The 10,426-nt window shown below is 36.8% G+C and overlaps 1 protein-coding gene across 1 annotated transcript; it reads left to right on the forward strand.

The window, feature by feature from the left end:
• The first annotated feature begins 5,359 nt into the window (after nucleotides 1-5,359).
• On the forward strand, nucleotides 5,360-7,309 carry LOC115990307. Its single transcript, XM_031114149.1, has 2 exons — nucleotides 5,360-6,070; nucleotides 7,028-7,309. The coding sequence occupies exons 1-2, from the start codon at nucleotides 5,360-5,362 to the stop codon at nucleotides 7,307-7,309; spliced, it is 993 nt and encodes a 330-aa protein (XP_030970009.1).
• Nucleotides 7,310-10,426: the final 3,117 nt, after the last annotated feature.

Raw genomic sequence — 10,426 nt, forward strand, 5'->3', positions numbered from 1 at the left:
TTTGTATTTAAATCCATTGATCTAATTATCATGTAAGTCTCTCTTTGTTTATAACCCATCTTTATTATTATTATTTTAAAAGGTTTAGAAAATTTGTATGGCTATAAGTTATTGAATTTAGAGAATATTTTTGTTCATCTATAGAATATATATATTTTTTTAATTAAACTCTCATATTGTTTATTATGGATATCCATTTATCTTATGACAAACCTGTTAGGTTCTAAAGACTTAGGTATTTATGTATTTAGAACTCTAATATGTATTGTTGGCAAACCATGATCAAAACAATGTGTTTAGAAGTGTTTTAGTCTTGCTCAAAGTTTTGCATTTATGTAAAGTTGGAATCAAGCTAATGTAGAAAATTTTTATGCATTTCGACCTGGCTCGATCAATCGAAGCTTAGGCTCGATCAATCGAAACTCGGGCAGAATGTTTTTTTTCTGCAGATTTTCCAACTCAGCCCTAGTTGTTTTAAAACGTTTTAGGGTTTTCTAATTTGTCCTAAGTATAAAAGGCAAACCCTAGCCACGTTTTAGTGTTGCTCATATTGCGGTTTGTGTAAATCTCTTATGAAATCTAGAGGAGCTTTCCTTTACACAAACTTAGGGTTTTCAAGGAGAAGATTTATCTACAACTTGATGATCAACTCGGCTGTTGCCATTGAAGCTTAAAGAAAACACAAGCGGGTGTGCTTATATCTGGTGGTAAATCCAAGAAAGAAGAAGTCCGTGGATTCGGAACTTGTACGTGGTCGTGTCAGCAAGTTTTACTGGTTGGTAGCAATAAGAAGTCGAGCGTGGGGGCTTGGAAGTCTTATTGTATGAACTTCGATTCTTTCAAGATAGTGGATTCAAGTTTACCTTGAGGATAGCTAGGTCAAATCCTTCCTAGGTTTTTACTGGTTTGGTTTCCTGGGTGATCATATCTTGTGTTATTTATCTTTCCGCTGCTTTGTATGATATGATCTTTGTGATTGTGATAACCTAGATTTATTAAATTGGACTAAGTAACAACTTGGCTAATTACCTAGGTTAAATCAATTGTATTTTAAGGTCTAAAAACCATCAAAACCTATTAGAATCTATTGTAATTCAATCTTGAGTTGAATCTTCTTCTCAAAAAAAAAAAAAAAATTCTTGAGTTGAATCTCAAAATTGATGGATGCACAAAATGATAACACATAGCCACTAATGCATATAACAATGACACATGTCATTTTCTTTGTAACTTCCTTCAACTATTTGGTATGATAGGAAAAAAAATAACACAACATTACATACAATTATTTATACATGTTAATATTTCTGCCTTGTGTCAATAATAAATTATAATTAAAAAAAATGCTCTTAAATGCGCACTATAAATTCCACCATTTTAAAAAATCTCACAAAATTTATGAAAATCATCTACAAATAAATTTCCTTTAATGCGCACTTTTATCACCAGAGCAAGTCTTTTATCCAGCTGAAGAGATTCAAACTCTTTTTCCTCTTCTAAATTCTTTTTTGAGTTAGTTCCTAGCAAATGATCAAACAAAATGCAAGATTATGATCTTAATTCATTAAGCGCTCTATAAATCATCTTTCAGCAGTTCTCAAAATTATAACAAACGTTTCTTTTTCTTCCTCTTCACTTTAGATTCAAACTCTTTTTTCCACGAAATTCTTTAAATCAGTGCCCAGCAATTTTGAATGCAAAATGCAAGAGGTGAATCTCACTTAATTTAGATTGCAACTCAATTTTTATTTTATTTTAAATGGTTAATATATTTGGTTTAAACATTAAGGCTACATGGTGATTTGCTCCCCACATGTTTGAAGTTTTGTTTCTAGATGGAAACCATACAGTGGTGACGCCACGTTCATGTTAGGGTGTTCCCAGGAACACCTTGACCTGAAAAAAAAAATTATATATAATAATTAAATTTTTTTTATTTGTTTACCCTCTAAAAAAAAATTAGGAACATCCTCAATCAAAATTAGGAACACCCTCAAATAAAATAAAATAAAATAAAATTATTTGATCCATTTTCAAGCAAAAAAAAAAAAAAAAGAAGAAGAGGGTTTCGGCCAGTAATTGGATACCGAAGCGAAACAGAAGTTTTGATTTCTTTGCAAATTTTTGGGAAACAAGAGGGTTGAAAAGAAGTAGAGTAAGAAGAAGAGGGTTTTGTAAAACCAGATTTAGCAGACTTTGTTGCTGCAAAACACCATTGCTGCTACTTTTGCTTCTTCTTCTTCTTGGTCTCGCTCTCACCAACACATCTGTCAAGCCTCTTCTCTTTTTTCCATTTCACCTTTTGGTTTTCACCCCACATGAATTTCTGATGGAAATTTAAGTTGAGATGGGAAGTGAGAGGACTTTGTCTTTATCTTCACTCTTTACCCCCACATGGTCATGTAACCAAGTGCAAAGACATATGGGTTAAAGCCTTGGACAGATGGCCATGAGGCAAGCTTTCAGCCTTTCACTCAGGTGATTCAAGTCCTCGTAAATGGTTCCCTCTATACCATTCTCATATCAATGTACTTATATTCATCTATTATAATAAAGGTTCCATATTTTCATATATATATATTATTGGTTTTTTAAGTTTTGAAATCATAGATTCTCAAAAAAAAAAAAAAAAAAAAAAAAAGTTTTGAAATCATAGATAGATTTTTCCAATGTATCCTAAGGGCACACACTAATTCTCATTTTTGGAAAAAAATTTCTCGGAAATTGAAATGTATTGACAAGTTTTTCAATTCCCAAGAAAATATTTCCAAAAATTGATAGTTTAATGTGTGCCCTTAGGGCACACATTAACCGGACCCATCATAGATTACCATTATTATTATTATTATTATTATTGATTGATTGATTGATTCAATAGGTTACATATGTACTCTAAAAATAAAAATATATAAAATATAAATTTATCATTTTAAATAATTATATATATAATTAGCAGTAATTTCAAAACGGTACACCGAAATTAACCGGTATCGAAATATTTCACTTCTTTAACTAAACCGAAATGGCTTCCTATACGGTATTGACTCCCTTGATATACATATATACACTCTTATTGTACTATTTTTGGTTGTTGTTTTTCATTATTTAATTACATATTTATGTTTTAATATTCTAAAACAATAATTGTTATGTAATAACTAAATGATTTGAGTGTCAAAAAAGAAAAACTAAACGATTTGTTTTATTTGAAGTTTACTTATTTGGATCAATAATTTTATGTTGTATAAGAAAATATAAATATATATTTTTTTAATTTTTTTTAGAAACCCCAAAACACCCTGAAAGGGTACGTCAAAATAGATCGGTACCGAAATATTCCATTTCACTAAACAAATCGAGACAGGATCCAAGACAGTATTCATAACATCGCTTTCAAGTAAAAAGAAAAAGCTTAAAAAAAATTGAACTAAAATCTAAAAAAGAAAAAATTGTAACAGAGAATCTGAAGAAAAAAAAAATTCTTTACCTTTAGAGAAAACTGGCATCATCAACCCTTAATTACGAAGGAAAGTTCATCCAAATGGTTGCAAAGGATGTGATTTTTGCTTCATGCGTTTTGCTTTGTTATAAAAAAATGTTAGGCTAAAATGCAAAATTTACTCTCTAGGTTTCTTCAAAATTTATTTTAGTCATCGAACTTTTTTTTCATTAATTTCAATCCTCTAAGTTTCATATTTATCAATTAAGGCATTTCCGTCAAATTTTGCTAAAATTTTTTGAAAAAAAAAATCTAGAAAATATTTTTGAATCATTAATTGAACATTTTTAATAAAAATATTTTGAAGAAAAATTTAAAAAATTGGAAAATTAACCACAACATATAACAAAAGTTGATAGAAAACCTTTAATTGAATAAATTTGAAAGTTAAAGGACTTAAATGAACGAAAGCAAAGTTAGATGACTGAAGAGAATTTTAGTGAAACATAGAGGGTGTGTTTTGCATTTTAGCCATATTGTTATTATATTATGTATTTCCGTGGACTTTTACACACTCTTAATTACTCAAACAATAGAGATTCTTCTTGAAAAATAAAAAATAAAAATCAAATCTTTTCATTGTTTCAATATTAATGTATATTTATACTCTTCTAAAAAAAAAGTATATTTATAAAACCTGTAATTGTTTTTGTAGGGATGATAGGCCCAGTAGTATATATTGGGCTAGGGACTCGGTTCGAGGATGCCTAGTAGTCCGAGAATGGATAAACGTTGTTATAGAGGTCGGAATTAATGAATAAACGAAGGGGTTTGGTCATGATGGTTCGAGAAGGTGGGCCGAGGAGGGATGCTTCCTCGACTGAGCGAAGCAGAGGTTAGAAGATGCGGTCTGCCATCCAAAAGTAATGTTCCAGGAGATTCTATTGATAAGGATATACATCATGAAAGCACAGGACAGAGGAAAGTTATGAAATATCTAAGAGAAAGCTGTTACGACCACATTGAATGCTCTGTAGCTAACTCTCTGGCTGCATTAATGAGGAAGTGATACTTGAACAGCAATTTTCAGCTTTACAACTACTCCCAAAGACTTCAGGAATGTGCTGATGGGACAATGATCAACACCAGTAATCTAATCTACACGTGGAGGGTAGAGATGAAAGAAGAAAGATAGTATAAAATAGAAAGAAGACCCTAAGGAAAAGGGATTGAAGAACTAAGAGAAAAATACTGTAGCAACAAGAACGTGCTTGTAATTAAATTCAAAAGATATATACAAGAGCTGATCTCCTCAGATTATGCCAAGGATGATTTCCTTTAGATAAAACCAGTCTATCTTTACTTTATTGTCATATGGATCCATTATAATTGTTATCCAACTTATTAGAGCCTAGTTTTTTAACCCACTCTCTATAAATTCATTGTATTGGGCTCTTTGGACCTAGATCCTTTTACCTTTCGGGCTTAGGAACCAAATTGAGGCCTTACAAGTGGTGCCGTCTGTGGGAAATTCTTGTGTTATGGTGAGTTTAACGTTCAATTATGGTAGGTTCAGGTTCGAATTGGGAGGAATCTATAAGGTCCCAACGTCAAGATCATTTTGTCAATCTTGAGCAGAGAAGGGACCGAGAAGTTAGTGTGCATACTACTCATACTAGCAAGAGCTAGTCATGAGGTGGGAGCCACATCTCTCATGAGGAGAATACCAGAGCCATGCAATTGGAGATTGATCACTTGAGGAAGAAGTTGCACCGCAAGGGACAAAGACAAACTCCTTCCAATTCTGGCTCCTCCTTTGATGACGGTAAATATGGTAGTTAGTCTTTCTCATGTGATGAGGATAGCCCCTATAAGTGCAAGGATAGAGGCTCGCCTAGCAAAGGCCTAGGAAATGACACTATGAGCAAAGCGTTCAACCAAATTTCCAGATCACCTTTCACACGCAAAATCGAAGGAGGAAAACTTCCTCGACGGTTTGCTCAGCCAACATTCACCATATACAATAGTCGAACAAACTTTGTAGAACAAGTAAGCCACTTCTACAAGAGAATGGCCGTTCACTCCAGGAACAAGGCCTTGATGTGCAAGGTGTTCCCATCCAGTCTGGGGCCTATGGCAATGAGATGGTTCTATAGTCTAAGGAAAGGTTCTATTAGCTCCTTTAAGGAGCTCACTAGGGCATTCAGGGCCCGATTTATGACTTGCAGTAGGGTTCTTCAGCCCTTAGAATCCTTGTTGTCTATGACCATGCGAGAAGGGGAAACCCTGAAAACATACTCAGATAGATACTGGAAGATGTTCAATAGGATTGATAGGGACTTTGATGATGTGGCCATAAGGACTTTCAAGGTCGGCCTACCTACTGAGCATGATTTGAGAAAGTCATTGACTAAAAAGCCTATAAGGAGTGTACGTCAGCTCATGGACCGTATTGACGAGTATAAATGGGTCGAGGAAGACCATAGGCAAAGGAAAGGGAAGGCTAAGTTTATCCCTCAGGATAGGATGGATTTCAAGTCGGACAGATACAATAATAAAGACCTTGCTGAGCAGTCAGGGTCTACTGCTACCCGAGTGGTTGGCACAGTGTTCAGGGAACCAATGCATCAAGTCTTGGAAAAGATTAAGAATGAGCCATACTTTAAATGGCCAAACAAAATGGGAGGAGATTCAATGAAGCACAATCAAAGCCTTCATTGTCAATACCTCCAAGAGCGAGGACACACCACAAAAGATTACAGAATTTTGTGAAATCATCTGGAACAACTGGTCAAAGATGGAAAGTTAAAGCAATTTCTATATCAGCCTAACGGACAAAGCGGCCAAGTAGGATCCAAATCTCAAAGAGATACTTCTTCAAGGCCACCTTTGGGCACAATTAATGTCATCTTCGCTGCTCTAGGGAGAACTAGTTTTCACCCCTTTAGAGTGATGTTTGTAGCTTGACCACTTGCCGAGGATTTTAACCCTGAGTCGAAGAAGGCTAGGATGAAGATGTGACTAACACTGAGTTTCTCAGATGAGGACAAGGTTAGGACCATATAGCCACATGATGATGCCCTGGTGGTTACCCTCAGGATAGGGGGGTATGATGTGAAGAGGGTGTTGGTGGATCAGGGCAGCAGGGCAGAGACTATGTACTCTAATTTGTACAAAGGATTAAACTTGAAACTTGAGGATTTGACAGCTTGTGATTCACCTTTGTTAGGCTTTGACGGGAAAGTTGTTGTTCCAAAGGGCCAAATTTGACTACCCGTGCAAGCAGGATCAGAGGTGGTAGAGGTGAACTTCATTGTAGTGGATGCTTATTCTCCCTACATGGTCATTGTAGCTAGACCCTAGCTTCATGTCCTAGGAGCCATTTCTTCCACTTTGCATTTAAAAGTGAACTATCTGTCCGGGAACCAGATTAAGGAGCCGGTTGGGAGCTAGTCCGTGGCTAGGAAGTGCTTGGTGGCTATAATAATGCATCAACCAGGAGTTGAGTCATCGGCCTTTGCTGAGAAGGGCTTATAGCAATCAAGGACTCTGGTGTTATTTACGGACGTGGTGTCAAAAGGGGTAAAGTGTGAGAAGTTAGAGAAAATTGTTATTGATGATGATTTGGAAAAGTTTTTTCAAGTCGGAGCCCAACTACCTCCTCGAGAGAAGGAAAAGCTGATTGTGTTTCTCAAGAGGAATAATGACGTGTTTGTATGGAGTACTTACGAGGCTCCTGGGGTGGATCCAAACTTCATCTACCATCATTTGAATTTCAATCTGTCCATCATCCCCAAAAAGCAACCACCTCGGTGCTCATCTAAGGACCATTCTGATGCTGTCAAGGATGAAATGATCAAGCTTAAGTAGGCCGGGACTATTAAAGAGGCGTTTTACCCTGAGTGGCTAGCCAATACTATAGTGGTGAAAAAGAAGAGTGGAAAGTGGAGAGTATGTGTGGACTTTATAGACTTGAACAAGACCTGCCCAAAAGACCCCTTCCCTATGCCTCAGATAGATCGGTTAGTTGATGCAACTGTAGGCCATCCTCAGATGAGCTTCTTAAATGCCTTTCAAGGGTACCATCAAATACCATTGGCTTTGGGTGATCAGGAGAAACAACTTTTATTACTCCTATTGGAAATTACCACTACAAGGTGATGCCTTTTGGATTAAAGAATGCAGAGTCTACCTATCAGAGGATGATGACGAGGATGTTTGAGCCCCAACTGGGCAAAAATATTGAGGTTTATATAGATGATATGGTAGTGAAGAGTAAGGTGGTGTCCAAGTATATGGGAGACCTTGGGGATGTTTTTGAAATATTAAGGAGGCACAAACTGCACCTCAATGCTTCCAAATATTCTTTTGGCATTGGCTCAAGTAAGTTTTTAAGCTACATGGTCACTTACCGTGGGATTGAAGTCAACCCCGATCAGATTAAAGCAATTAACAACTTGCAACCTCCTCAGAATCCCAAGGAGGTACAGAAATTGATGGGGGATGACTACTGCTCTAAATTGATTCATCTCTCTTTTAGCAAGTAGGTGTAGCCTTTCTTTCGGTTGCTACATGAGTGGAAAAGGTTTGAGTGGACCAAGGAGTGTGCATCGGCGTTCCAGCAGCTGAAGGAATACCTTACTTGGCCACCTATTACGGCCCGAGAAGGAGGAAGTCTTGTTTGCTTATGTTGCTATGGCCTTCCATGTGGTAAGCCTAGTGTTGATATGAGTTAATAATGGAGTGCAGAGGTCAGTTTATTATGTGAGCAAGTCACTGCATGAGGCCGAAGTTCGTTACTTGCCACTGGAAAAAGCCATTTTGGCAATAGTACATGCTACATGTAAACTTCCTCACTACTTCCAATTCCACACAGTTGTTGTTTTAACCTAACTTCCGCTTCGATCACTACTTCGAAGTGCTAATTACATAGGAAGGATTACCAAGTGAGGTACGATCCTAGGGGCTTTTAATATCAAGTATATGCCTTGCACCTCTATCAAGGGCTAGGTCCTCACAAATTTGGTGGCTGAGTTTGCTGAGTCCCTATTGGAAGAGGAGGCAGACAAGCAGGACATGGATGGAAAATCAGTAGGCATGGTCTCCTTGCAAGAACCTTTATCCTGGAGGGTGTAAGTTGATGGTGCAGCAAACCAAAGAGGATCTGGAATGGGGCTAGTTGTAATTTCTTCTGATAAGATTATTATTGAAAAATCCTTAAGGCTGGGTTTCTTAACCACAAACAATGAGGCTGAATATAAGGCTCTATTGGTAGGGATGACAATGGTTCAGAAATTGGGAGGAAAGACGGTGGAGATATTCTCAGATTCAAGGTTGGTTGTAGGTTAGGTGAAGGGAGAGTTAGAGGCCAGGGATGTAAGAATGCAAGGATATTTGAACCAGGTTAGGCACTTACAATCAGGTTTTGAATCTTTCAACTTACTGCAAATCCCTAGAAGCGGAAACACACATGCTGATTTTCTAGCTACTCTTGTAACCTTCTCGACGCAAAGCTTACCTCGCGTTATCCTTGTTGAAGACTTGTGCAAACCTACTAAGATGAAGAAAGATATGATCCATATTCATCAAATTAGAGTGAGACCTAGCTGGATGGACTCTATCATGCTATTCCTTAAGGAGGATATCTTGCCGAGGGGAAGTCCGAAGCTGACAAAGTGCGAAGAAAAGCTCCTCGGTTTTGGCTATCCAAGGACTAAAAGTTGTACAAGCGCTCATTTTTTGGGCCATATTTGCTAAGCATACACCCTGAGGCATCAGAGCTACTCTTAGAGGAGTTACATGAAAGGATTTGTGGAAGTCACACAAGAAGCAAATCTTTGTCTTACAGAGCCCTCACTCAGGGATATTGGTGGACGAACATGCAGAAGGAAGCACAAGAGGATGTGAAGAAGTGTGACCAATGCCAAAGATTTGCCCCAAACATTCATCAACCAAGGGGTGTCCTTAATCCTCTGTCCAGCCCTTGGCCTTTTGTTCAATGGGGCTTGGATATTGTAGGGTCTTTCCCTATGGCAACAGGGAATAAGAGGTGGTTGCTAGTTGGCATGGATTACTTCACCAAGTAGGTTGAAGCTAAACTATTGGCAAATATAGGAGATATGGATGCCAAGAGATTTGTTTGAAAAAATATTGTCACTTAGTTTGGGATCCACCATACCCTCATCTCAGACAATGGTCTTCAATTTGATAGTAAAACTTTTAGGAGGTATTGTTGTGACTTGGGCATTACAAATAGGTATTTCACCCCAGCTTATCCACAGAGGCTATCAATAAGGTGATAGTGAATGGACTCAAGAAAAGGCTGGATGATGCAAAGGGAAAATGGGTGGAAGAGCTGTCGCACGTCCTTTGGACATATCGGACTACACCTCGTAGGTCAACAAGGGAGACCCCATTTTCAATGACTTATGGAGTCAAAGCAGTGATTCCTCTGGAGACCGGATTCCCAACACTGAGGATGATTTCATTTAGATAAAACCAGTCTATATTTACTTTATTGTCATTTGGATCTATTATAATTGTTATCCAACTCATTAGAGCTTAGTTTTCTAACCCACTCTCTACAAATTCATTGTATTGGGCTCTTTGGACCTAGATTCTTTTACCTTTCGAGCTTAGGAACCAAATTGAGGCCTTACAGTTTTAGCTATTTACCATCTTTTACATCGACTTTAAAATTTTAAATAATAAGACTTGCATACGGGCCATACGGCAACAAGTCTTGCTTTTTTAAAGGATTTGTTTTGTAATATAAATGATATTATATTATGTAGAGGGAGATTTTGTGGACTTTTACACAATCTTATTTACTCAAATAATAGAGATAAAATCTTATCTATTTTCACTAGTAATGTTTATTTATTAATTTGTAATTGTTTTAGTTAATTCCAATTTATTATTTCTAATTGAAATTTTTAATAACAAGACTTGTATACAAGTTCTCATTTCTCACGCAACACAATAATA

Source organism: Quercus lobata, chromosome 5, assembly GCF_001633185.2.
Source record: "Quercus lobata isolate SW786 chromosome 5, ValleyOak3.0 Primary Assembly, whole genome shotgun sequence".
NCBI classification, from domain to species: domain Eukaryota; kingdom Viridiplantae; phylum Streptophyta; class Magnoliopsida; order Fagales; family Fagaceae; genus Quercus; species Quercus lobata.